Raw genomic sequence first — 27,408 nt, 5'->3', positions numbered from 1 at the left:
GATTGAGTGCGGAGTGTGTTCTCGGCGCCCTTGGTAGTCTCGCCTGCTCTGCAATGGGCAGGTTGCAGTCAGCAAGGGATTCGCGCAACTTGTAGAAGAGACCCCGGGGCGTCGTCGCGAGGATTCGCCGGTGCCGTGGGCCAGGCGGCAGCAGGCCGGCGGGGCGACTGGCACGGCAGTGCTCTGCTTCGACCGGGTAAAACAATTGGGCAGCGGAAATGAACTGCCGACAAGAGTCCTCCTGGCACGGTGTGACATGGCAGATCGACGGCCGGCGAGATGGGATCGCCGCCTTCAATTTGCTCGTGGAAGTGGAATCACGGAAGAACAAAAGAGGATCGAGAGAGCACGCCCTCTGATAACAATTCTATTCATTTTGCTCCTTATACACTAGTATCACATTGGTCAGGTCTTCTTCAACTCTTCATGGGGAAACGGAGCGAGAAACTCTTATCGGTGGGGGAAAACAGATGCTGCCCAACGATTAATATTTCAAACGGGGCAGCATTTTTGTTCTTCAAGTGAGCAGATACAGATGCTGCCCAACGATTACAGAACCATTTCAATTTCGTGCCGTCACGAGACTGATGATATCACGTGCTCTATTAAAGCGCCACTGCACATATCACGTGCGACCACGTGAGCACGGATTAACAATTGAACAAGACTTGAAAAAACTATGGCAGACAGCAAGGTGACCAGGTAGACGCAGGCATAGATACGAAAAACTTTAAGAGTCACATCTTGAAGATATGCAATCCATGGAGGGCATCAAACGAGCTAATTAACCAAAGCATCTCAGAGCCTACCTAGTGTTTTAGCTGCATGCGACTGCGACCGATCCAAACACTCCACAGACAGGCACAGGGCAAAGGAATGTTGCTAGCATCTCTCATGTGGAGAGGCACGAGTCATTGTTATCGTGCAGATAACTGTCATCGGAGTATATGCTCTCCGCCATCTCCCAGATCTGCAGGACGTTATTCTCGGCCACGCTGGCGATGGCCCATTTCTGGGTAGGATTCCACGACAGCTCTGATATCTTAGCTGTGTGGCCACCGTGGACGAAAAGCAGCTCCGGTGGCCCGTCATTTGCATCTTCCTCCGCCTGCTCGTCTCCAATCCTGAAGGTGTCAGGGACAGTGAAGACAAAAGTCAAGGTCATGAAAAAGAACTAGCATGGAGAACAAAGATCAACAGATCTTGTCAACTCAATGGCTGAAAGATCTAAAAGGCCTTTCAGAAAAACAAGATTCGTCTTCTATATGATCCACCCATAAATAAAAATGTCACCGGAGTAATAATGAGATACCAACTGCAAACATAAAATGGATTGTTGGAGAAGATTTGACTAAGCTTACCTACTAACATCCCATATCATCACCCTTTTGTCTGCAGCATGTGAAGCTAATACAGTCTCCAAATTTGGATTCCACTCAACCTGAAAAACTTCACCCCTACAGGTGAAAATTGTGCAACACAAGGCGTCAGACATGTAACAGCAAATCAGTCATGGTAAAGAATCACAGGTACTGACCACTTCAATCAGAAAGTTGCAGCACGACAATAAAGAAAACAAAAGAAAGCTGACTAAAGCACAGACAGGCAACGAACCGGAAATACATACTCATGATTGTCGAAAGCATGCAAGCTTCTTGACAGTTTCCGCAAGTCAAATAGCTTGATAGTTGCATCCCCAGATGCTGTAGCCAAGATCCATTCATTAAATGGATTGAATGACAAGGAGTTGACCTGGGAAAGGATTCATGTACATTATGGACAGAAAAACATGAGAAGACTGAAGTAAGGAACATGTAGGCAAACTGTAGGGCTTAGCATAAAACATCGACAGTCTATTCACATTAGAGAGCCACACATTACTGAATCTTGTGATACTCTAACTCAAAGTCCACAAACATAAAATGGACACGTGGGCAGACTTTAGTACAGTAGATAAGTTGAATTACTAATGTCCAACTAAACAAACATCTGAAGGAGAAGACTATTGAAACAAGCCAGATATCAGCAGTGAGCGTATTAGAAGCAGACTTCACATAGCACTCTTAGCCTCTTAGGTACATAAAGAAAATGTGTTGCTTACTTAAAACAGAGTGTACAGCAAACTGTAACACAGCAGCTATGTGCCGCTCAAACAGAAAAACATCTGGTTAAAAAGCAATTGATCAAAGAATGCTTACTTCCTTTTGGTGCGCAACTACAGATTGTTCTGGTTTGTTCGTTCGCAGGTCCCACATCATCAACTTGCAGTCATCACCAACAGATCCAAATATGTTTCCATCTTTCAGGTGCCAAGCAACATCTTCAACGATATCCTCGTGAGCCTGCAAAAACATAAATCTAAGTATTATCCAAAGACTAATTAAAACACCATAGCATCTAGATGGTTAACATTTTGTCAACCTCACTTCCTCAATAAAAATAAACTTTGATGCACTCTATTATATCGTAGATTACAAATAATGCCCAATGCAATTTAAAACTTAGATGTTCACAAACAAAGATAAGCACAGAAGTAATGACATGATATGGCTTAAAAATCATCCTATCCATCAATTGTCAGTAAAGAACAAAAGGCAGAAAACTAAACAATTCATGTTCCCGCAGGAGCTCACGTCCACAGCAGTATGTTTTTACATGACAAGAACTATGATAGTTGAACTAATAGGACTACAGCAGCCAGGAAAATAATGAAATACTCACCAGACACTTGTTACAAAAAGAAAAGGTCCCAGCCTCCACATATAAAATTTAAAAGCCAGATGCTCAAATCAGCAACACTTTCCACGTAAAATGAAGTATGTTTTTCACCCTTTAGTTGAAACAATTTTTTGCCTAGTAAGAAACCACTGGAAACAGCAAAAAAAATTCTTTCATTAAGTCCAAGCTTCAAACTAAGACACCTCTTGGAAGTGACAAATTGTAGTGACAACCAAGGCAACAGGATCTTGTTTGAATTGTTATCAGGGTCTTAAAAGAAGACTAATCTGATGCATGGAATCCTTTTCTTCCCAATGAATCGCGGCTAGATGTGTAATAACAGGCTGAAAGGATATATCTTGCCCGGAACAAATGACCATATTGACATATCATATTGGGCGTTTGAACATATCAGATTAGAAGTTTCAACATATCAGATTGCCAGATAGTGGATGAAACGAAGAATTAAGTGGTAAAGGGAAACAACAATATCTATGTTGAGGACTGGATGTGGACATGTGGTCAACCATCTATTATTATATAATTCAAACAGAAGGACGAGCAGCCACCACGTTCATCCAAATAGCCTAAAATATATACACTGTTAATCTTACTTTTCAGTGGTCCAGATTTAAAAATTTCACGCACGTAATTACCTCAAGCTTGATGCGCCCAACAACAGCGTGATCGTGCATCCAGAGGACTCCATGCAGTCCGTCCAGGACAGACACACGGTATATGCATCATGCATTATTCAATGTATGTGGTAATTTAATATTAGGCCCAACTCTAATCTTTTCCTCTCAAGATATACCGCAGAACAACAATCATGGCACACCAAACACATCCATCAACATGCCCAGCAGTAACGGTAAATGTTAGAAGAATCAAATCATTTCTTTTTAGACGTTCTAGATTATTTTTTTGGGGCGAAGAGGATGTTCTAGATAATGCATAGCGTCTATTATATAATTAAAACAGAAGTATAAGAAGCCACCATGTTTGTCCACATAGGCAAAATTATTTGCACCGTTGATCTTAAAATAGCTCCGATTTTGAAACTTCAGAATAAAAGTGGTTGTGTGCATCACTTCGCAATAAAAGTGGTTGTGGGCATCACTTCGCAATAAAAGTTTTCAGAAAGGGGATCTATGCCCAACACAACATGTGGATATTTGCAAGCAACGCGTGTGTGATTAGAAACAGCGTCATGTTCATGTACGATTAGAAACCAAATCATCCACATAGTCTCTTCCTTTCTTTTTTTTTCCTCTTCTTCTTCAACACCATACCACAACAAAGTATTTACTATGTATATCAGTATATGTAAGATTTGTCAGCATAGGTCACACTGCTGGATTAGCACAAGACGCAGCTTGGTTGAAGCACACTTTGGCCGGCAAAATTGTGGCATGCTCTCGTTTTAGTGGTCCATACGTATTGCCAAAGAAAATTATGTCACTTGCTACAAAAGATTACACTAGAAATTCGCATCAAGTCACATTAGTTTCAGCATAAGCACAACACAAGTTTAGGTGCATATAGATTAATTTGGATCCATCTAACATATTTTCTCATGAAAAGGTTAACCAAAATCTCAAAAATCAGACTGGACTGGAAAATAAATCAATAATCCACGACAGATAAGTGGGTGAAGGCTTAAAACGCATTGCACTCTCCACTAAGCTTAATGATATCAAAGAATCAACATATTATGCATGTGGCTATGTCTTAGGCGTCCGATTTTTATGCAAAAGGCTTAAATCTCAATACATGACTCAGAGTCGTCAAATTAGTATCTGGGCGTCATCCTCAGTCCCCCTTCTCCATCGTTTGTTCCAAATCTTAAAGCGCAAACTTGATTCGATGGCAGAGCAATGGAACGATCCCTAACTAATAATCAGATGACTTGGGCATAACAAATCGTTATATTTACATTTAAAACCCAAAAATATATAATCAAATAATAAATTCTAGCCACGCAGACCCGTCTAGTTCAGAACATTCTGTTGTGTTCACTCTAATACATTTTCAAATATAGTGCTCTGGGTAATGCGCAAAAACAAGGATAGAATTTGAGGTAGGTTTCTTGGCATTGTTATGAGTTAAGTGCTTGTCGCATTCAGCAGGTCTTATGGAATCAAAAGTGATAATTATTTCTGCTTCAAACGGAGCTACTAGCATCATCTTGTATAAAATCGAAAGATTGCGAATCATAGGAGCATCTGGCGGGACATTACCTCAAACACCTGTTGCGCATCCATAACCTGGGACCCATTCCCAGCAGCGAGATCCCATAGGCAAATCTTCTTATCATACGAGCCGCTCAGCAACCATCCCTCCTTCATCGGGCTCCACGCCAGACCATACCCCTCCGCGTCGTGACCCCTGAGCACGACATCTGCGCCGCGCTTCTCGCCATCGTCGCCGAGGTGGTACACGTGCACTTCATCGACGCAAGTCTTGGTGGCCACGGTAAGCGGCCGCTGCGGCATGAACCGGGCACGATTGACCTCGCCCCGGTGCGGCATCGACCGGCCGATGGACAAGGACGGGTCCGGGACGACCCTGCCCTCAGCGGCGGCCGCCGCGGCCAGGCGGGGCGGGAGCGGCAGCACGGCGTCCACAATCATGAGGTGATTGGGGAAGTCGTCGGAGGCGTGGGTGCCGAGGACGAGCCGGTGGGAGTGAGCGGAGGCCGGGGACTGCGTAGGCAGCCACTGGACGGTGAGCGAAGGCCAGTCGAGCGCGTGGGAGATGACGAGGTCGTAGAGCACCGGCGCGTTCTTCTTCCAGTTCAGGTGCTCCTCCATCTCCATCGCGGCGGCCGCCGCAGCCGCCGGCAGGGAGAAGCCGCCGTCCATGTCTGGCTGATTTGCTCTGCGCGGGAAGTGGAGGCGGCGAAGTGCTCGTCTCCCGCCAAAAGGATCGGTGAGGAAGGAAGGAAGAAGGGGAATTGTAGGGTGAGGTTTTTAAGGCAGGTTTGCTGGGCTAGTTAGGCTGAAAAGTCCAATGTTACGTACAGGCCAAGCCCACGTAGACCGGAAGCCCGTCATAGGCCCAAGAAGATGAGGGATGACCTGATGACTAAAAGCTCAAGCTGGATTGCATTGGATTCCTGCATCGGTCGCCGCCGCAGCCGCCGCGATGATGCAGTCGCACATGCCGTCCCCGGCGCGGCTGGGGATGACAGCCTCGTCGCCGTCGCTCCCGCCTAATCCGGCTCCGGTAAACCCCACTTCCTCCCCGCCGCAGGCCAGCTCGTCCTCGAGCGCGGCCGCGCCCGGAGCCGGAGTCCCAACCGCAACCCTAACTACCTCGCCGTCGCTGCTGCCGCTCCTGCCGCCGCTCCCACGCGCGCAGTCGCTGCTCCACATCATGTCCTCCCTCGCCGCCAACCTGTTCGAGCTCTCGCCCAACCGCACCGCCTGGATCTCCTCGTACCGTGGCTCGCTCCCCACCTTCCTCCCGTCTTCATCGACCTCCGGGATGCCTCCGCCTCTCCCGACCCCGGTCTCGAACACCAAAGAAGCGATGTCGCTGCTCACCTCCGTCCAGACGCAACTCTTCGAGACCGTCACCGAGCTGCAGGAGACCCTCGACCTGCAGGACGCCCGCGCTCGCCTCGTCCGAGAGGCGCGCGCCAAGGACGCTGCGCTCCTCGCCTTCGCGAAGAAGCTGCGCGAAGCCCACCACGTGCTCGACCGCCTGGTCGACGACTATGCTGACTACCGCCGCGATCCCAAGCGCCCGCGTGGCGCCCCGGTGGTCGACGAGCCCGAGCCGGTGTCACATGGCGACTTTGGCGCGTCCCTCCACTCAAAGCTCAAGCTGGATGACATCCTAACTTATGCTCATCGCATAAGCTACACGACCTTTGCGCCACCAGAGCATGGTGCCGGGATGCCTCTGCGTGGTGCGCTGCCGCCTGCGCCACAGGATAACGAGTTGCGGATGTCACAGCTGTATCAGTTTGCTGATTTGGATGTTGGAGTGCCCAAGAAGCCCCTGGAGACGAAGGATGGGGCCGCGGTTGAGACTGAGGCCACCCCATTGTTTGAGCCACCGCAGGAAGAGCCTCCACGGCCATCTATGCTACCAATCACTGTGCCACCAGGATGGCCGAAAGGGTTGCCTAAAGATCTGCCTGTTGATATTCCATTGCCACCACCTGGATGGAAGCCTGGTGACCCAATCGAGCTTGGTGGGATTATGGCTAGTGTCAAGGCTGAGGAACCGAGACCCAGTATGCCAATGCCTGTTGGGGTGCAACCAATCGTGCCAAGGGCGCAAGAGCCAATACAGGTTGCAGCTGTGGAGCTTGACATTAACATTAGTTCTAGCAGTGATGAGTACAGTAGTGACGTTGGGAGCTCAGAAGAAGATGACGAGGACTAATGCTTTGGTAAGCTCGACCGTTTCAGCATTCTTGTGTTTCCATGTCCAGTGTAGCTCATACATGGCAAGAATGCATAGGTAAACATTTGCTGTTATCATCTTCTATACCTGCATGTTCAAGTCCGTGCAACGCTAAATCTATTCCATAGCATTGGATGTGATATGTATTAATCATGTGTACTATATATCTGGAGTAGTTCAGTTGCTCATAAATGCAACCAGCTGTAACCGAGCTCAGTATCGTTGATTTTTGTTGTTCAAGATGTGTCTAAGCTGGGTTATGCAGAAACCTTCCCTCTTTTATGGATGGTGAATACAATGAATTTATTGTTTGATATTCTCTTTGAAGGTTTCAGTTGTAATTGCTATTGTCTTCCATGTTTATGAACATCTTCGTAAATCTTCCTTCCTGCTTGAGCCCTATGGAGCTGCTTTGCCATGATGCTTTTTCCCATACTTAAATGTCACTGGATTATACTAATTGTATACCTAATATCATCGTGTTACCACATTCTGAGCCTCTGATTGTTGTAATATGTTATAGATCAGATCATTAGATCAATAGCTAAGAATGTTCTTTTTGGGTGTATGTTGAGGAGTGATTTGGTCTGTTCAAACTGTTGCAGCACTAAATCTAATCATGAATAGATTTGACAGAAATTCGTGCCAGTTAGGTAGATTAGTTAGTAGTCACAATTCTACTTAATTTCATCCTGACTATTCAATTTCTTTGACCTTATAGTTCAAGATATGTCTCAAATTGTAATCTTAAACCTGGCTTCTTTTATGGATAGTGAATGTCATGAATTAATATTTGTCGTTCTGCGTTGTGGCAACAGTTCCGGGCTTGGTCTTTTTGAGTAATGTCTTCCATGTTTATCTCAAATGCCTTCCTACTTGTGCACTATGGAGCTGATCTCCTTTCAGTTCGATGATGCTTTATATCAAACTTAATACTGTTAATAATCTAATATCTTTGTTTACCTGAGTTTTTTCTCCACACCTCTGATTTCTGTAATTGTAGTGACAAGCCATTATGGCACAATTTTTTTATCCTCTCAGCAGAGGGCGGTAGGTGGTTGCTAACTACTTGGTTATCTATATGAATATGGCATATTTTTTCCAGGAGCTCATGGGCTCTTCCGAGTACAAATCCAAACACGGTAGTATTGCGCACATAAAGTTGACATTGACTCAGGCTAGAACAACAAAAGCTGTATGTAGAGGTAGATCCCCATATGTAAATTTAACAGTTTCAAGATCTTAATATGATTCTAATATTTCTAGTTATAATCACTTTGTAATTAGACAAATACATCATGTTAACAAAGAGAACCCCATTAGCTGAATTAGTTGTACCCATATTACAGTTAATATTCTTGCAAAGACTAATGCTGAACATTGTTTTTATTCTTACCTTAACTGTCTTGTGTTATACCGACATTATTCGCGAACTGACTTACGAACTGAGTCTGTAAGATGTTTGTTTGTACCCATGGATTCGTTGGAGCATCCTGTAATTAGCATTGTGCATCGTTCTGTTTAAAGACATTCAACACAAATTTTAGCCACTAACATGATCAAAAACACTGAAGCCGCTACGATACTTGTGCACTTGCAAAGCTGTTGGTGACCAACTATTTCGAGTCTCATGCTTTGTATTTTGTTTAAATAGCTTTACTACCCTCATCTTGAGGTGTACCCTCTTGTTTCGGTGGCTGTTGTGGATATGGAAACTGGTGGGTTACATCGATGATCTGTGGAGGCCAGAAAGGAAGAACACCGACATCCTAATCTTGCTCACAGTGTCACAGGCCTTCTCCGAAACTGGATTATAACTGAATTGCATTTACTTAAGAATGCAAGTACAAGTAGAAGTAATCATTCAAAGCTGTATAGGTTGGAAGGGGAAAATAGCTTGCTAAGGTTTTGTCTGATATTGCGGTATATTATGACAATCCGGTTTGTCAACTTTATTTTCCTGTTTGGCAGATTAGCATGTTCCAGTTTTCTTTTCCCTCAGCTACCGGTTTTTATGTTTCATTCGAAGAATGCATACACGAGTTCCCTTCGAAGCAGTTACAGGATGATAATGACAGGCGATCGTTAAGCCAATGCAACAAGTGAACAAAGCAGGGAAGAGCCAAGAGCGAAAGCCGAGCATCGGCGCGCACTCTGCCTGATGTCACGGCCGTATCAATAATGTCGATCGGTCCATGTAGGTGTAGATTTTCCTGAGCGCATGCACGTACGTGGCGTCCGTACTTCATTGATTCCGGCTGTCCGCGAATGTGCCTTCTGGCTGAAATGATCTGAGATGCAACTAGCCAGCAGTGTACCACGGTGCGGTGCTCCACCACTTACATCTGCCACGAATTTTCCATCTCCACCTCCCAAGTTCCAAGGCGTGGTTCCCGTATCAGCTCAACCACAGGAGAATTCCGCACGCAGCATTGGCGTGCAGCCGTGCACCGCCAGCCTAAGCATGCCTCATTTCTCGTCCAAAGAAGTCGTAACGGCCTCGGCCATGATGGCGCCAGCAGTGCGGCGCAGCCCCACGCTGTCTGGCAGCCGGGCCCGGGCGCGGGCGGAGGGAGAGAGTTGTTTTCACTGGCGCGGGGGCGGAGTCGCGCGTCATGGGCCGGGCCTCGTGAGCTCCGCCGGCCGTCGATACGTCCGATGCTACGCGCCGCGCGTACTTGCAAGCCCGGCCCGCTATTTAAGTAAGGGCACCGGCCACTTGTCTGTTGTCTCTCGACGCGCACGCACTCTTTCGCTGTGTTGCCGCCCGCCTGCCCGCCTCCGACGGTCGCGTACCAGTCTACCTCATGGCCTCCGCCGCCGCATCCGCCGTCTCTCTCGCGAGGCCCGTCAAGGTACCGTGCCGCACCCATCTCCTGTGTTTTTTTAAGATTGATCTGCGTGGCGCAATCGCTAAGGTTTAAGCGGCGGCGGGGTTCACGTGATCCCCCTCGGCCCTCGTATGTGTTTGCGCTTTGATGTCGATCCGCTGCGCTATTGGTTTGTTTGTCGGGGCGTCGGAGTGCTGCGGATTTGGGAGTCGATGGGCGCCCGAATCGTTTATGAAGTGGGTTTCAGTTAGATCGCAGGGACGTAATGTTGCGCTCTCTGTTTTAAGTTGATCCGTGGCAATGGTGCCAGTGCTTCATGCCGTTTAACTGCATGTGTGTGTATTTTAGCAATTGATTGGTTGGATGGATGTCTGGGATTTCAGTATGGTTTGTTATTACCTGGGAAATTTTAACTGTTCTTTGGGTAACCTCCTGTTTATGCGATGGCATCGTCATGCTTATGGCTAGCTCTTAACCTAACCAGGTACAGAACTTGCGTTATATGGTTCGTGCATCTGCAACTCAGACTATTTATGCCCCTTTATTCTCTGGAGATGTCCCTACTAGCATTTTGGAACAGAACCAAATTGACCAATATGTGCAGATAAATGATCGGATATTGATGTTTTGATAGCTGTGGTCTCTATCCTTTGTTTCCCGTTGTAACAATCTAAGCAGCACCGACAGTTCTCTATAGGCTTTATTGAGGTGCAACATATCTTGAATGAGCTTAGTGCAATTCATTGCTCAGGTGTTAGTTTGATAATAGTATAAGCTTGACAGAAAATTTGATGGTCAAGCTACTGGTTTGGTTTATGAAATGAGATGTTGTTTGTGCTGTGAATGGAGCTTGCTATTCTTTACTTCACTTTATTTTTCATTTGTCTTAAGAAACTATGTTTGGTGATTTACAGGCCAACTGTGTCAATGCTTCCTTCTCTGGTGTAAGGAAGGATAACGTAGCCTTCCGAATGCAGCCAGTGCCGCAACGATTTTCAGTTTGCTGTGCAGTAAGTTTTATTCTCTAGAACTGCAATTGCATAAGTAACCATTCCATGCAGCGAAGCTATGCATCACAATTCTTTGCATTACACACATGCCAGTTGTTTTATCTGAAATTAGCAAACAACACCTGCATCCTACACATAACTTAATTTACATTCATCACAATCGTGCTTCTGTGATATACTTCACTCATGCATATGTGTATGGTGCAAAAACAGTTTGTTTTTTATATCTTGCATTTGCATGCCCGGACTAGGATTTAACAATGGTTCATCCATTATTTAGTCTGTTAATGCGGATTTTGAGTGCCCATGTGATATTTGTGTCAAGTTATTTTACATCGTAGGTCTTGATTGCTATGTTTCTAACTTCATATTGTGCATTAACTGATCAGGCCAAAAAGGAGACAATAGACAAGGTTTGTGATATTGTAAAGAGCCAGCTTGTGCTTGCTGAAGGCACTGAAGTCTCTGGCTCCTCGAAATTTACTGATCTTGGTGCTGATTCTTTGGATACCGTAAGTCAGTTGGTTACCTTGAACTATCTTAAATTTTGTAACCATGCGGCATAACCTCTATGCACTACTCAAAATCCCTTCCAAGAACCCAAGCCTCTGGGAGTTGGAAGTCTTGAATGTTTCCTTTTACCAAAGAGTTTTAGATTGTTCTTTGAGATCCAATATGTTCTACCTCTACATGTTGATCCTTAAAGCAGCTTTTCATATCAGTAATTTTTGTAGGTTGAGATTGTTATGGGTCTTGAGGAGGCTTTCGGGATCAGTGTGGAGGAGTCAAGTGCGCAGGCAATCACAACGGTAGAAGATGCTGCTGAGCTCATCGACAGCCTCGTCGTTGCAAAATAAACATCAATTCCGGCAATATTGAACCAGGAGCCTGAACTGCAGCTGCCCGTGCAGTCTGCCTATCATGTGCTAGATTTTACTCTGGAGAGTTGGGTGACTTCAGTATGATCGGTGTTGCCCTGTTTTGCGATATTGTTACAATTAAGCTATTGTGAAAGTTTTTGTTTTGTTGAAGCTGTGCTCGGAAGTGGCATAATGGTCCCAATGCTGGGAATTTGATTTTGGTGTGCTATGTAGAGCAATAACTTATTTACATCTTTTGTGTTTTTTGGCTGGACTGCAAGTTTGCAACATTGAGAAGTCCGACCTTTACTGTAACGTTGTGAAAATCTTTACACTTTCAAACGTGCCCACTCCAGGGCTACCAGTCTCGTAGGAGCAAACCGTGATTGTGTAATATTCTGGTAGAGTTTAGCATTTGGTCTCTCAGAAGATATGATCACCTTCAGAACCTACGGACCGGAGATATGATAAAGTTCAGAACCTACGGATCGGAGTTGTGCCGACCTCAGTTATCCAGTTGATGGATGCCCTTCAGAAAATTTGTTGGAACCAAGAGGTTTGCTACGCTGTACATGTATTGTGCTTTATAACAGTCATCATGTTGAACCCAGCGTCAAAATGAACAACAGGTACCTACGCCTTACCTAAGAAAAGATACCTACGTATCAGAATATTTGACTACCCACATAAAGGATAAAAAGGCAACTTAAGTGATATCAGCTCCACAGTTGGGTGACTTCATCAAGAAAAATATTGTCATACAGTAATATACTCCTATACTCCTTCCGTTCCATAATTCTTGTCAAAATCTTACATGTATCTAGACACTTTTTAAGAATAGATACATCAATTTTTGGACAAATTTTAGACAAGAACTGTGGAACGGAGGGAGTATCTTCCAGAATGATTGCTGGTATGTTAATTTCTTGCACTTCGCTGGTTCGGGCTTCATCCGGCATTACATATAGTTTAACGCTCTCCTTTCTGTGCAACATGGCAAAGTTTGCAGCCCCAGGAAAAGGTCATCATCCTGTCCACCAGCACGCGAACGGGACAAACGAAAACACACGAGCCCCAGGCGTGCTTCACCCCACACTAGCTTTACATTCCGCTTTACTCATGGAGTCATGCGTAACAGCACACCCCTGACAATTTCTCCATGCTCGATTGCTGAACTAATTGCAAAATTCAGACTTTCAGAGTAAAAACACACACACACACAGTGCAGAGTAAATAAACGCCCATTCGGGGAGCCTGATCTGTCCCCTTGCATCAGCAAATGCCACCGCAGCAAAAGAAAATTTCTGCACAATGAATTTACAAGCAGATGGTTTTGCCAGCTCGAGGTTTCCCATGGCTGCCATCTCAGGTCCGGTGCTCAGTGTTCTCTGCAGCAACGAGAAATGCTCTGCTATTTTGTCGGAGGAAATTCCCCGACAGCCCGTCGCACGGGCTGCCTGCGTGCTCGCGCGGCTGTCGGCGCGAGAACGAACAACCGTCCTGCGGCCATCGATTAGTCAGAGCTTTCCGGCCCCCTCGCTGCTCGTCCAGCCACAGCAGCTCTCAGCTGTACATATATCTCCTCCCCCGCGGCGCAAGAGCCGATCGAGCAGAGGCAAAAGGAAGCCGTGCTATTCGAGGGAAGCACTGAAGCAGCACAGCAGCGGCACCTGAGACTAGAAGCAGCGGGATACATGGCGGAGGTGGAGAAGAGGAAGGCGCGGAGGGAGGAGGAGCTGGTGGAGGCGGCGCTTGCGGCGGCGGCGGCCGCGCTGCTCGTGTCGGGCGTCAAGAAGCTGGCGCCGGCCGTGCTCACGGCCCGGTGCTGGTGGTGGCCGCCGCCGCTGCCGATGCCCGTGGCCGTGCTCGCCGCGGCGCCGTCCCCCGTCCTGTTCCTGCTCCTCAACGTCGTCATCGCGTCCATCGTCGTGGCGTCCGTGCAGCCCAGGCGCGCCGCGTCCACGGCGGCCTCTGCGCGAGGCGGCGCTGCCGGGGATGGGGCGCCCGCAGGCGGCGAGGGCGCGAGGAAGGCGATGAAGAGGAGGAGGAGCAAAAGGCGAGAGGAGATCGCGGAGCCAGCGGCGCCGGCGGCTGAGCCCGTCGCGGCGGCCGAATGCTGCATGGCGCTCGTGGTGAACGAGACTTTGGCGGCGGCGGCAGATGAAGAGGAAGTGGCCGGCCATGCGTCGGGGGAGGTGGACAGGCGGGCGGAGGAGTTCATCTCGGCGTTCCGGCGACACCTCAGGGTCGACTCCTTCTCGTCGAGAAGCCGGCGGGGCATCGCGCCGTGCTTTTGATCGGAGCTGCATCTTTGTGCGAATCGATCGCGCGCGCGCCTCCGTTCTTCCGCAGTTTCTTTTAACTTTCTTGTTGCTTGATTTGAGATGCAACTAGACAACTAGTAGTACCGTCTTGGCATCAGTATGATGGATCTTCTATTCTTGGCGTTTCTCCAGAAACCCGCGTGAGAATTTTGCTAAACTTTCTTGGTGCTCGACTTGAAATGGGACTGAACGATGGAAGTCATGACCAGACAGGACCCAACAAGAATACTTGTGCAGATTGAGGGCTTATTCGGTTTGAGAATCTATCTCAATTAGTATGGGGCCTAAAGGAGAGAGCCCGAGAAACTACGGCCTAAAAGGCCTACAGGTAGCCCTAGAAACTACGGCCTAAAAGGCCCACTTAGTGTACATGGCCCAGATTGGCGGACAAGAAAACGCCAACCGGCCCGCTTCTAGACCCTTCTCCTCCTGCATTCCTTCCTGCCTCCTCGATCCCAGTTCCCGGAAATAAAAGCAGACCCCCTCCATCTCTCTTCTCCAATCCATCTGCACAACGCCACCGCTCACTCTCCTAGGGTTTGCCGATTCGATTCCATTCCAAACCGAGCGCACATTCTCGCTCCCGGCGACGTACCGATGGCGGAGGCGGAGGCTGATAAGATGCTCACCCTGCTGAGCTCCGACGGCGTGACGTTCGACGTGAAGGAGTCGGTGGCGATGGAGTCGCAGACCATCAAGAACATGATCGATGAAGGCTGCACCGGCATCATCCCTCTCCCCAACGTCAGCTCCAAGATCCTCGCCCTGGTCAACGAGTACTGCAGCAAGCACGTCCTGGCCCGCGCCGCTGCTGGAGCCGACGGCGACGCCCCAGCCGACGCCACCGCCCCAACCTCCAAGGCTGCCGATGACGAGCTCGAGTCCTTCGACGCCGGGTTCGTCAAGGTCGACCAGACCATACTCTTCGAGCTCATCCTGGTGAGACTTCCTTCCTGTCGGCTTACTCCTGCTCGTCTCGGGTGCTTGGCTTGTGGTTCGATCGTTTAGATGTCCTTTGGTGTCGATTTTCAACAATGCTCCCCGGATTCGTGGCTCTTTTGTGGCTAACTATTGGTCTTTTAAGATGCTGAATCGGTTCTTCTATGAATTCGTTTCGATCGTGATTGTATCGTTGTGTTAAAGTTTCGCCGTTAGTTGTGTGGTCTGTAATTGGATTTGTGGTATGGTGCTGTTGTTGGTTTCGGGACTGGGAAAGATGTAGGCTGTAACTGGTTAAGTTATTGTTCTCGTTTTACCTGTGTAATTTTACCTTTTGGTTTCCAGGTTATTTGTTTTTAAGTGCATATAGTTGGATGTGAACTCTGAGATGATGACTGATGGAGACGATATTGCTGGAAGTGTCTTACTCTGTTGCTGAACTCCGTGTCTAGGGTAGTCTTTATGTTATCTTTGTTTTCAGTTTCTGTAGCATGACGAATTCCCTTAGTGGCGTATGCATCTTAGCGGGTTCAGTTTAATAGAACTGGAGAATATGTTGTTTGGTTCTGATTTCCTTGTAATATTGAGCGTGAAAACATTGGCTGATGTGTTTACTTCTAATTTGCAGTTTTCCTTCTGGATAACTGTAATAGAATTTGAGTTTCTGCATTAAGCCTTACACGATAACAGAAATGTTTTTTTTATGTTATGCTGCTGTTCATTGCTTGCCTTGTGCTTAGACAAGGAGGGTACTCTAATGATCCATTGGTGTTTGACTATTAGCTACCCCCTCTCTTCCTAAATGTAAGATGTTAGTATCATGTAGTTAGGTTCTTTTTGTTTGTTTGCTATGCTTTGCTTGTATACCCATAGAGAATAAGGCTATTCTAGCTGGTGATGTAATCGTGTGACTAAATATTTGCCTCGCATTTTTGTTTTCTGTTGATTTTCAACAATGGTGCCCAGATTCGTGCATCTTTTGTGGTCAACTAGTGGTCTTGTGGGATGCTGATTCGGTTGTTCTGTGAATTAGTTTTGGTCTTTATTGTAATATTGTGTTAAGTTGTCACAGTTAGGATTTACGGTTTGGTGATGTTGGTTTCGGTACTGGGAATGATGTAGGCTGTAGATGATTAGGTTGGCATTGTAGTCGATTGAACTATGCAATTTTACCTTCTGTTCTGGGTTATTTGTATGAAGTGCAGTTTGATGGGAGCTCTGAGATGGGCTGATTAGATGAAATTACTGGAAGTGTCTTTGTTGCTAATCTCTGGGTCCAGTGTAGTCCTAATATTATCTTTGGGTTCAAATTCTGTACTAGCATGATGAAGCCTCTTATAGTGGTATATGCATCTTAGCAGGATCAATTTGATATAACTGAAGAATTGTTTGAAGGCATGATATTTGGTTCTGATTTATTTGCAGTATTGAGCGTGAAAACATTGGCTGAAATCTGTTTCCTTCTAGTTAAGAGTTTTCCTTCCTAGATAACTGTAACAGAAATTGAGTTTCTGCACTGCGCCTTAAATTGGATAACAGAACTGTGATGTTATTGCTGCAGGGTCTAATTTTAGTTTTTTCTTTCTCCAATTATGTTATGATGCAGTTCATTGCTTGTCCTGTGCTTAGACAAGAAGGGTTCTCTAGATGAATCACTGATGTTTAACAATTACTATTGACTTCTGAAAGTTTTTTGACCAGGTTTATTGAAAAATGTACAGGCATCTACAGTATCAAATAACTATATTCTGAAGATATGTATCATGATGGTTGTAATAAAACTAGTTTTATTTAGAGTTGCAGATGTTGGTAGATTTTTCTATAAACTTGGTCAGGACAAATCTAGAACTTATATTTAGGAACGGAGAGTATCTTGTAGTGAAGTTAGTTTTTTTGCTATGCTTGTATATCCCCAGATAATAGGGCTACTCTAGCTGGTGATGTAACTGTGTGTAACTAAAACATGTATCCAGTCTGGTTTTGTTCAGAATATATATATATATAATATAGTATTCTAGTACATCTTAGCACAGTGCTTGGTCACGCATTGCAAATTATTCTTGTATGTTGTGATGCCTTAACCCTCTTGCTGTGAGTTTTATTCCTTGGCACTGCATTGTTGCTGTTAAATATGAACTCATTCATCTAAGTCAGTGCTGTTTCTATTGATATTGTGTTTCTTCTATTACTCCCTCTGTCCGGAAATATGTGACTTGGATTAGTATAGATTCTTGTACAAATTCGCGTCACTTATTTCTCGATGGAGTACTATTTTTGCTTAAATATGAACTCATTCGTCTAAGTCAGATGCCTGATAGTCATGCTTGCATTTACCTTGACAGGCTGCAAACTACCTGGACATCAAGGGACTGCTGGACCTGACTTGCCAGGCTGTTGCCGACATCATCAAGGAGAAGACTCCAGAGGAGATCCGCAAGGTATTCAACATCGAGAACGACTTCTCCGAGGAAGAAGAAGCGGCAGTGAGGAGGGAGAACCAGTGGGCCTTTGAGTGAAGAGTCATCTATTCCTATGAGGGGCTGCTTTTGGAAGATGCTACCTAGGAAACATTGGCGTCATCTATTCCTATGTGGGGCTGTTGACTGTTCGAACAATTCTTAGAGGTTGTGTAAGTAGGCTCTGGTCAGATCGGAGGGTTTTACTGTTGGCTAGACGTCAAGCTGTTCTCTTTTGGTGGCATTGCTGCACTTCTGGAACCTGGAATATGATGAAACGCTGGTTGCTGGTTATCTGGAAATGTGATGTTTGGTTCTTCCGTGTTACGCCGATTTGTTTCGGCTGGAAATCTGGTCCTATAGTTCCTCCGTGTGTTACTGACAATTTGGTTCTTTATTGCTGTTTCTAAAGTGATCAGTATATGCAAAAAAAGAATAGTTTCTGGTTTAATTCTCAACTCCCGTTTCTCGTTTATCATACTTCGATTGATCAAACGATGAAATGAATATGAACGAATTTTCAACCTTGTCAACTTCAAAATGTATGCTGCAAAATAAATAGATGGGAAATATATACGCACGTGTTTCCTAATATTTACAACGGACGAGTCGTCCGATTTTTTTTGGTCTTTTTGCCACATTTTATTTTCTGCTTTTCGTAATTTTTTTCAAACTTTCAATTTTAGAAATTTGAGCTTTTGAATTTTTTTTCAACTTTTACTTTCTATTTTTAGCCTTTTTGTTTTTTAATTTGCAAAAAAAAGAGTAAAAACGTACCGACGGCATGCGGGGATGGTGAGGGTGACATGATCCACGGTGGTGACCTCCCAGGCGGTAGATCCATAACGTCGACCTCCCCTCGTGAGTCCGGGCCGATCCAGGCCATAGGGAGGCCTCGCCGGTGTGGATCTGCCTAGAGGCGTGGTGATGCCCAAGTGACGCGGGGTCAGCCGAGGGTGGGTCGCCGCAGGTCAAGGGGTGGCGGCCGGGGGGTGTGGGGTGGGAGGACCTTGTCAGGGGGAAGGCGAGTGGGAAGAAGGGAAGCGATGGGTCAACATCGTCCGCTCTAGGCAGACAAGCACGGGAGGGGTTTCGTAATAGGATGATAAATTTAATAAAACTAACCTAAAGTTACAGATGTTGGTAGATTTTATTTTATGAATTTGGTTAAAATTTAAAAAGCTTGATTTTAAGACAAAAGCAAAACATCTCATTTTTAGGAACAAAGAATGAGTAATAAAAAATGGACATCGTATTTATGTACTAAGTCATACACAGGGCCAGTTATTTTCAGCTTCTAAACCAGCTTTTAGGTCCAGAGAAGCTGCAGCCGAAAAGAACTCGATTTCAAGCCATTTCTAAGAGCAGCCTAACACCCCAAATCCTTCATATGAAAAAAAGCTACTCCAAACCAGCTTCCCGAGCTTCTAAAAATCCTGAGCACCGTAATTACACCGAAATGCCACCGTACCGTTTCGATTCTTTTCTTTCTTCTTCCCCCCGAGCGCATAGTGCCCCCATCTCTCTTGTCTCCTCTCCTCCGCCTAGGGTTTGCACCCAGCCGCCACCGCCACCCGACGACCCAGCCGCCGCCGCCGCCCGGCCACCGGAGGCCATGAAGCCGGGATAGGGCCCCCGACGACCCTGCCCTCTCCAGCCGGCCTCCTCTCCCTCCGCCGCCCGGCCGAGCTCCTCTCCCTCCTCCGCCCGGCCGGCCTCCTCTCCTTCCGCCCGTGCTCCTCTCCGAGCAGAACAGGTATGTACTCCTCTCTCTTGTTGTTTTTCCCATGGCAAAAGTATGTTCTTTACAGTGGCTAATGTGTGCGATGATTGAAAATTATATGCAATATTATAGGAAGAATATGGTGCTAGAATCTTTGTATCCAATGAATGACAAATGTTTGCATTGTTGCGGTGAAAGTATATGATATGCATGCTATGACAGTGAGTAAATTCATTTGAGAGTTCATATTCATTTTGTCATAGATGGAGAAAGAAAAATGTGGAAAAGCAACTTGGGATGCATTAGCCCATAGAGTTTTTTTGGATGTGTGTATTGAAGAAGTGCGGGCAAATAACCGCCCTACTGGTTGTTTGAACCCAATTGGGTACGTCAATCTGATTTCCAAATTCAATGACCGTACAAAGAGGAAGTATGAGCGGAAACAATTCAAAAACAGATGGGAATCACTAAAGAAAGACTATAATTTGTCGAAGTCACTGAATCAGCAAGCATCCGGTCTCGGTAGAGATCCTGTCACCAAGACCATTGCTACTAGTGATGATTGGTGGGAAACTGAGATAAAGGTATTTGTGCTCCATATTCATTTCAGTTTTTTTATACCAAATGTTGAACTAATCCGATTGTTGCTTCATTTCTTCACAGAGACGTCCAGATGCAGCCAAGTTTAGGCATGCTCCTCTTGTGGATGAGGAAAAAATGAGAGAGATTTTTGATCTCCATAGTGTCACCAATGAGCATGCGAGGGTGCCACCTCCATCACAAGTCAACTTGGATGGTGAAGGAGACTCAAGTTGTGAATTGGATGATGAAAGCCCCGCTCAGCCACGTTTGAAGAAACTGAAGAAGAGGCTCTGTCCTTACTCCCCTAGTCCCTCCGCTGCCGCAAAGATTGCAACCGAGAGTTCTTCCAAAATGGCGTTGGAACGCATGGTGGAGATATTTGAGAGGAGGGAGAATAGCAGAAACTCCATGACATCTCAAGTGACGGTTGATCCAGTGAGGCAAGAGTTGAAAGAAATGATGGCTTTAGTGGTTCAAGATGGAGGTGTGCCTGGCAATGATGCACACTTCTATGCTTCCCAACTCTTCATGAAGAAAGAGTACCGTGATGCATTCAGCTGCTTGGAAGAGGCCACACCTGAACAGCGGGTTGATTGGCTCAAGAGGACATGGGAGGAGAGGAAGAATAATAATTAGATTTAATTATTAAATCTGGAACATATGCATTCAGATTTCCTTATTTGTGTTGAACCTTATTAATTCTCGACTTGTGAGACTATTTCCTTATTTGTGTTGAACCTTATTAATTGTCAACTTGTGAGACTATTTCCTGCTATGTATGGACCTCTTGTTTGTGTTTCAATGTAACATGTTGTTTGCACCTGCTGTTTGTGTTCAGATGTGTGTATGTACCTGTTGTTTGTTTATAGACCTGTTGTTTGTGTTCAGATTTGTGTATCTACTTGCTGTTTGGTCAAAAAAAAATTCTTCAGATTTCCTTATTAGTGTATGGACCTGTTGTTTGTGTAGTCTGATTATTTGATTTTGGTCATGTGGCAGATGGACAAATCTTTTGATGAAGAAGACGAGGAATTAGAGATGTGCATGGTTGCGGTTGCTCGTTATATATAGGAGGTACAGAAGGTTCCGTATGCTCCAAGACGTTTACCATTGATGTCAGGCATCCAGTGGGTTGAAGATAAGGCAAACAATCCAAAAGCTTTCTACTCTATGTTCAGGATGCGCAGGTCCGTGTGTTTTCCATTACATGACTTGTTGGTTCAAAAGTATGGACTCAGTCCAACTTGCAATATGTCCACCAAAGAAGCATTGGCACTTTTTTTATGGACTTTGGGGACATGTCAAACCACGGACAATGTAGCAGATCGGTTTGAACATAGTAGGTCTGTCATTAACAAGAAGTTTCATGAGGTTTTGGAATGTGTGGATGGCATGGCTGGTGATTATCTTAGACCGAATGATCCAACTCACAGCCATGTGCATCCCAGACTTAAAAAGAAAAAAAATTGGCCTCATTTCAAAAATGCCATTGGGGCCATAGATGGAACACACGTTCCTGTGATTGTGCCTAAAGAAGAGGAGATCAAATACATGAACAGGAAAGGGTTTACAAGTCAGAATGTGATGGCAATGTGTGATTTTGACATGAGATTCACTTTTGTTGTCTCTGGATGGCCCGGATCAGTGCATGACACCCGTGTATGGTCAGATGCTATGATCGAATATAACCATTATCCACACCCACCGGCAAGTAATAATTTTTATCTCCTATGTCTAGTATGTTTGTCAAGTTTCATATTTTTAAAGTTTGTTTTCTTCTCGCTAGGAAAATACTACCTCGTCGACTCCAGGTACCCAAATAGAGTTGGATATCTCGCACCATTCAAAGGGCAGCGATACCATGTGCCTGAGTTTGAGCATAACCCTCCGGTTGGAAGAAAAGAGACCTTCAATAATCGCCATTCATCTCTACGGAATGTCATCGAAAGATCCTTTGATGTTCTCAAGATGAAATGGCGAATACTCCTTGGCATACCACGGTACAGCATGTTGGCTCAGAGCAAGATAGTTACTGCATGCGCATGTCTCCATAACTACATTCGTGATAGCAAGCTTCGTGATCAGCATTTTGATGAGGTTGAGAGAGGAGGATATGTTCATGAAGATGGACCTACTTCAGGTGTAGATGCTCAAGCACCGACGGATGATGGCACAATAGCGACAGTACGTGATGCTATTGCCGCAAGCATCGTGCCTTCGGATTAGTTGTTATTTGGTTTTTATATTTAACGTCCTTTTGTGGAAATCCAACATTTATGTAATATTTTTGGGTACTCTGAAGTATCAAAGACACCACACATTATTAATTTTAATATTTTGCTATTATTATTTTTATTTTTATTTTATCGTTTTATCCGATATACGTGTATTACAATTAGTCAAATAGCTAAGACAATTTCGGAGCAAGGGTATTACAGACTTTTCAACAAACAATTCATATAATAAGCTGAGATGCCAAAAGCCGAAAAAAACTGGACTGCAAGTTTGTCATGAGCTTCTCCCCACCACAGTTTCTGAGGGTAGAGAAGCTGAAGCCGAAAAGAACTGGCCCACAGGCATCTGCCTGAACCATTCTGTCAAGTTAGTCTTTTCTTTTTTCTGGTATATACTTCCATTTGATCACAAAATAAAATGAATATGAACGACTTTTGAGCCTTGTTCAACTTCAAAATACATGCAAAATACAAAAGTAGCTCTGTGATTCTTAAAATTAACAACAAAATGAGTAGGAACAAATTCTGAACCTTGTTCAACTTCAAAATACATGCTGCAAAAAAAAAGGAACTCTGCGTTTCTAAGTGTCGACGGTGAATCAGGAATATTTATGTAGGAAGCGATACATAAGCATCCGCCTGAAACATGCTGTCCAGAGTCTTGTTTCTTTCGTCTCGTATTTATATTTACAACCTCTGGAAAGCACATTCTTTGGCAATATTAGAAGCTACACCTCAGAAGGATTATTCGCCTTTCACCACATCCTGTGAAGATAATCCCTGTCTAGCTAGGCCATCAGCGTCGCAGCACTATATTGATCTCGTCGTCATCCGAGCTGGCTAGGTCCAGCTCGATTGTATTCTCCACAGGATTGATCGCTTTTCTTCTCTTGACATCTTGTTCTTGCTTCTGAAAGCCTGGTTTGGGTGCTGCCTTGGCACCAAAAGACACGGGTCTGCGTGCAGATTCAGGTTATTCAGTTGAATGGAATTGAGAGGTGACAACCGCGGTAAGCGACCAAAGTGTTGTTGCAACTTACCTTTTGTTTGAGACCAACTTTTGCTTCTGCAGAGCTGTGGGACCATTGCTCGAGAGGTTTTGTTCCATATCGCCTGGTCAATACAGAAGTCAGTTGCCAATTACCATAGTAACGTGTCCACAGAAATAGAAAATTTGTTATATGGGTGCGACTACTGTTCAGGTATTATTGTATACCTGTGACATGGGAGAGGAATCTTATGCCCTGAGAGTTATTCTTAGTGGTCACTTTATCTGCATTACTGCAAGACAATCGGAATTAAAGTACAGCTTGTTTAACATGGCAAGAGCCTTCATTTCTACTATGTACTAGCTAAAAGCATGTCCGTTGCTACGGAATTATTATTACTCCATAATATTTGGCATAAATTGATGAAATGCGATTTTGCCCTTCTGTTCCCAAATTTCATACTGAATAACAATTATGACAAAAAATATCAATCCAGTCAACTGTAGTCAAATAATCGTGATACGTATATCTACCATATTGAATGGGTGCAGATACATTCATTTCTTCCTAGCAACACAGGGGAGAGTCTCGATGTAGTGAACGGGCGACCACCAACTCAAATCTTTATAAAAAGTAAAGATTGTAAGGGTTAATACAGTTCTAGCCACCGGTCTATCATCATATAATATCATACAATATAATAGAGAATCCAGTATTTCTGAATCTATTCTTTTTTTATACTAATACAGGACATACATAATCTCCGAAAGTTGTATACAGTTATAGCCACCGGTCTATAATCATATAATAGAGAATCCAGTATTTCTGAATCTGTCTATTTTAATACTAATACAATACAGGACATACACAGTTCTAGCCACCAGTCTATCATCATATAATAGAGAATCCAGTATTTCCAAATCTATTATGTTTGTATACTAATACAAGACATACATAATCTCTGAAAGTTGTAGCTACAAATGTGGAGTGTGCTTTCGTTTTACAAAGAATAACAACTTTGAAATTATTGTGGTAAGGTGCGAGGCTAAAAAAAGGATACACCAGGCAGAATTTAACAGAACAGTAAGTTTGGACGATACGGCATAAATACAATAGATATAAAATAGGTATATTTGTGTATTTAACTATTCACACCAGGCAGAATTTAGTACAACTGTAAGTTTGGACGATACAATAATATACGGCAAGAGATAGATGTTTCATGTTTGTGTATTTAACTATTCACACCATTGTTTCGTTCACCAATCACCATAGAAGTTTTGTTTCATTCACCATAGAAGTTTATGCTCCTCCTCAAGAGAATTAGAGAATGGATAAACAAGAATAAGTGCGTTGAAGTTTATTTTCCTCAAGAGATTTTAGAACGGTTGAAGAAATAAAAGTACGTAAAATACCTTAAAGCCCTTTTTAGCCCATCTACTGACATCACTTTCAGTGGTCGTGATGGATTCCGTGGATTGGATCGCTCTGAGGAAGGATTGACCATGTAAATCCCATTGGAACGAAGTTTAGAAGCAAATTGGAAGTTTCTGAAGAAGAAAATGAGAATCATGCAGATAGGATCAGGAACCATTATAAGGAATAAAAGGAAGGCTAATGACTGTTCTTTTGAGGATTCACTTACCCACCCTTGAGCTCAACTCTGCCAGTAGAGTACTTTTGCGATGATGTGTTCTGCCAATTGAAACACGCATAATTAATCATCATTGCATGCCTGTCTGCCACACTAGCAATATGTTGACAGTATAGCCTTACCGATATATGGAATTTGCAGTATGACCCCTTACGCCTGAAAAGGAACATGACATGTTCAGAACTAGAACAGCATTTATCAAAACCAAATGTACACCTATTCTTGTGGTTTAGCCTAACAACATGTGAAACCAAAACTAGGCTAAGGAAAAGATGTTCGATTGCAATTTGCTTTCATTAGAAAAAACGTCTAGGACCTCAAAGTAACACTTATCATGCAGCAGCAGCAGCAACGATGCTACCCATAATACCAAATATCCTCCCGCCATTTCTTGAGGGTGGTCAATTGTTCAAGCCTGACTGCCTAACCCAAGTCACGATTCAATCCCAGGCAATCAGAGTGGAAAAGCAATACAAATGACTGCCTGGAAAACACACTCAATCCGTCAGGCCGTGACTAGCGGGAATCAAATATTGTCATCAGAAAGAGAGAGGCAGTGTGCAGTTGTGCACTGCCTCTAAGCTGTGATATGGTTGCCACAATCTTCACACCTTGACCAGGGTCTGATCGTAGTTCATAGGAAGGCGAACATATGGTTTAGATGGCTACAAAATATCTTCTATGTGTTTGAGTCCAGTATGTAGTTTATGCGTCTTTCTAAATCTTATCGGCAGCTTGCAACTACACATCTTCAGGCATGCTCTCATCATCCAGGCTCCAGGGAGAAGTACATACTTGTTTGTGGCCATGGTGCAAGCCATCCCATCTTTCCTCTTCCCTTTGCACATCCCAAAATCCGCTGAAACGCCCATCTTCATCATCTGCCCCACTGAGGCAACACTCACCGAAAACCCTTTCCCCTGCAGAAACAGCATCACCAACAAAAAATCAACTCGGCATCACTCTCATGGCCTCAATTACAATTGGTACAAAAGAAAGTGACCAAGCACAGTACCCCATTGTCCATGCGGACGTTGCCGTTGAACAGCGCAAACACATCGCCGGCGGTCGCACCGGAGTAGTGGGTGTGGGCGTCCCCGAAGAGGAACACGGACACCTCGGAGTCGTCCAGGGCGCCCATCCTCCAGATGCTGTAGTCCTTCCCTTGCGCGCTCACCCGCGTCGTGCCCTTGTCCAGCACCACGCCGGCGGTCGCCCAGCAGCCCGAGAAGGTGTCGCCCCCGGCCAAGTTCCTGCGCGCCAGGAGAAAAGCACGCCCAAATCGATGGGTTCACGAGTCCAATAATACCAAGAAAAAATGGAGTAATTTCGGGGGGAAAATCAAATCCGTACTTGAAAGCGGAGATGCGGACGAATCGGATGTCGGCGAAGCGGTTGGTGAGCTCGAGCGGCGAGACGGCCATGTCCTTGATACGGAGGCCGGAGTAGGTGTCGACGAGGGTTTGGGTGGACTTGGGGAGCTTGGAGCGCTTGGGGCCCGAGGCGGAAGTGGAGGCCGGGACAGCCTCGATATAATCCTTGACGGCGTCACGGAAGACGGACATGTCGGTGCCGCCGGGGCGCACGGTCCTCGGAGGAGTAAAGGCGCCTCCGCCGGCGGGGCGCGGGGAGGCCGGAGGGGTCTCGAGGACGACCTGCTCGCCGTCCTCGTCCAGAGAGAGGAGGAGGTCCAGGTCGTCGCTGGCGCCCGCCATGGCTGTGGGCTGTTGGCGAGGTGTGTAGAACGGTGGTAGTCCGTGTGGGATCCGTCTGTGTGCGCCGCAGAGGGAGAGGGAGAGAGAGCAGAGATGCGAGGGCTAGAGGCATCGAGGCGAGGGAAACGAGGAATTCGGGAGGGAAAGGGAAAAATCCTGGAGGGAAAACAGAGAGAATTCATGCCAATAAAATAGCGTACACTTCATTGAGATTAATTTTATTTTCCCTTCACTAGCAGAACAGGGCGTTTGGTCTAGTGGTATGATTCTCGCTTTGGGTGCGAGAGGTCGCGAGTTCGATTCTCGCAACGCCCCCATACGCTTCTATTTTCGTTGTTAGATTTTGATCGTCATGTTTATCTACTCTACTTCCTCCGATTCTAAATTCTGTATTCAAATTTGTTCAAATATGGATGTATCTATTCTTAAAAAGAGTCTGGATACATGTGATATTTCGACAACAATTTAGGATTGAAGCGAGTATTTCGTTTTGGCCACTTATTTTGGGACAGAGAGAGTATAAATGTTCATCACTAGAAATACAAAAATTCTCGAACATTATAATTACATCGAAATCCTGATGGTAGGAATCAAATTTGGCCACTTTCGCCAATCTTTGCGACTCGTCCTTCGATGAGATCTGGTCTTGGCAAATGGCCGGATACAAAACTGTCGTATTTTTTACATGATTGTTAGTTGATGGTTCCACCGGGTATGCCTAAACTATCCTATTTTTTACATGATTGTTAGTTGATGGTTCCGCAGAGTATGCCTAGGGTTGCAAGTGGTCTCCCACCTAAATCCCACTTTGCCCACCTGCAACCCTAAGTATACCCCCGTGAAAAGCGTCGAATGTATTTCTTTCTCCATTTGTCCGTATCTTTGTAAATAATTTTGTTTTGCCTCTTCGTAAGAAATGAAAGCAGCGGCTGCGTTTCCTCAAAGAAAAAAATG

At 45.1% G+C, this 27,408-nt stretch overlaps 6 protein-coding genes and 1 non-coding gene across 7 annotated transcripts; 5 read left to right on the top strand and 2 right to left on the bottom strand.

Moving 5' to 3' along the window:
* Positions 1-695: 695 nt before the first annotated feature.
* LOC100842169 (histone-binding protein MSI1) lies at positions 696-5,674 on the bottom strand. Its single transcript, XM_003576731.4, has 5 exons — positions 4,959-5,674; positions 2,199-2,342; positions 1,628-1,752; positions 1,362-1,457; positions 696-1,124 (listed from the first exon to the last, which is right to left on the bottom strand). Exons 1-5 carry the CDS (start codon positions 5,580-5,582, stop codon positions 893-895), a joined length of 1,221 nt encoding a protein of 406 aa, XP_003576779.1. The 5' UTR covers positions 5,583-5,674; the 3' UTR covers positions 696-892.
* Positions 5,675-5,818: 144 nt separating this feature from the next.
* LOC100835981 (mediator of RNA polymerase II transcription subunit 4) lies at positions 5,819-7,478 on the top strand. Its single transcript, XM_003578488.4, has one exon. It carries the CDS (start codon positions 5,866-5,868, stop codon positions 7,114-7,116), a length of 1,251 nt encoding a protein of 416 aa, XP_003578536.1. The 5' UTR covers positions 5,819-5,865; the 3' UTR covers positions 7,117-7,478.
* Positions 7,479-9,792: 2,314 nt separating this feature from the next.
* LOC100835674 (acyl carrier protein 2, chloroplastic) lies at positions 9,793-12,206 on the top strand. Its single transcript, XM_003578487.4, has 4 exons — positions 9,793-9,992; positions 10,883-10,978; positions 11,368-11,490; positions 11,713-12,206. The coding sequence occupies exons 1-4, from the start codon at positions 9,945-9,947 to the stop codon at positions 11,833-11,835; spliced, it is 390 nt and encodes a 129-aa protein (XP_003578535.1). The 5' UTR covers positions 9,793-9,944; the 3' UTR covers positions 11,836-12,206.
* An 854-nt stretch (positions 12,207-13,060) lies between these two features.
* On the top strand, positions 13,061-14,364 carry LOC100841876. Its single transcript, XM_003576730.4, has one exon. It carries the CDS (start codon positions 13,533-13,535, stop codon positions 14,133-14,135), a length of 603 nt encoding a protein of 200 aa, XP_003576778.1. The 5' UTR covers positions 13,061-13,532; the 3' UTR covers positions 14,136-14,364.
* A 140-nt stretch (positions 14,365-14,504) lies between these two features.
* On the top strand, positions 14,505-17,906 carry LOC100835363 (SKP1-like protein 1). Its single transcript, XM_003578486.4, has 2 exons — positions 14,505-15,101; positions 17,444-17,906. Exons 1-2 carry the CDS (start codon positions 14,760-14,762, stop codon positions 17,615-17,617), a joined length of 516 nt encoding a protein of 171 aa, XP_003578534.1. The 5' UTR covers positions 14,505-14,759; the 3' UTR covers positions 17,618-17,906.
* Positions 17,907-22,521: 4,615 nt separating this feature from the next.
* LOC100835056 (protein MCM10 homolog) lies at positions 22,522-26,586 on the bottom strand. The gene is made up of 9 exons (XM_003578485.4): positions 26,093-26,586; positions 25,755-25,992; positions 25,535-25,659; positions 24,862-24,895; positions 24,731-24,780; positions 24,501-24,635; positions 23,313-23,377; positions 23,137-23,209; positions 22,522-23,052 (listed from the first exon to the last, which is right to left on the bottom strand). Exons 1-9 carry the CDS (start codon positions 26,452-26,454, stop codon positions 22,893-22,895), a joined length of 1,242 nt encoding a protein of 413 aa, XP_003578533.1. The 5' UTR covers positions 26,455-26,586; the 3' UTR covers positions 22,522-22,892.
* A 111-nt stretch (positions 26,587-26,697) lies between these two features.
* On the top strand, positions 26,698-26,769 carry TRNAP-UGG. Its single transcript has one exon. It is a non-coding gene; the product is annotated as a tRNA-Pro (tRNA).
* The last annotated feature ends 639 nt before the right edge of the window (positions 26,770-27,408 follow it).

The sequence above is a fragment of the Brachypodium distachyon genome, chromosome 4 (genome assembly GCF_000005505.3).
Source record: "Brachypodium distachyon strain Bd21 chromosome 4, Brachypodium_distachyon_v3.0, whole genome shotgun sequence".
Classification (NCBI taxonomy): Eukaryota; Viridiplantae; Streptophyta; class Magnoliopsida; order Poales; family Poaceae; genus Brachypodium; species Brachypodium distachyon.
The sequence above is the reverse complement of the archived record's forward strand: the minus strand, read 5'-3'. Positions and strand labels throughout refer to the sequence as shown.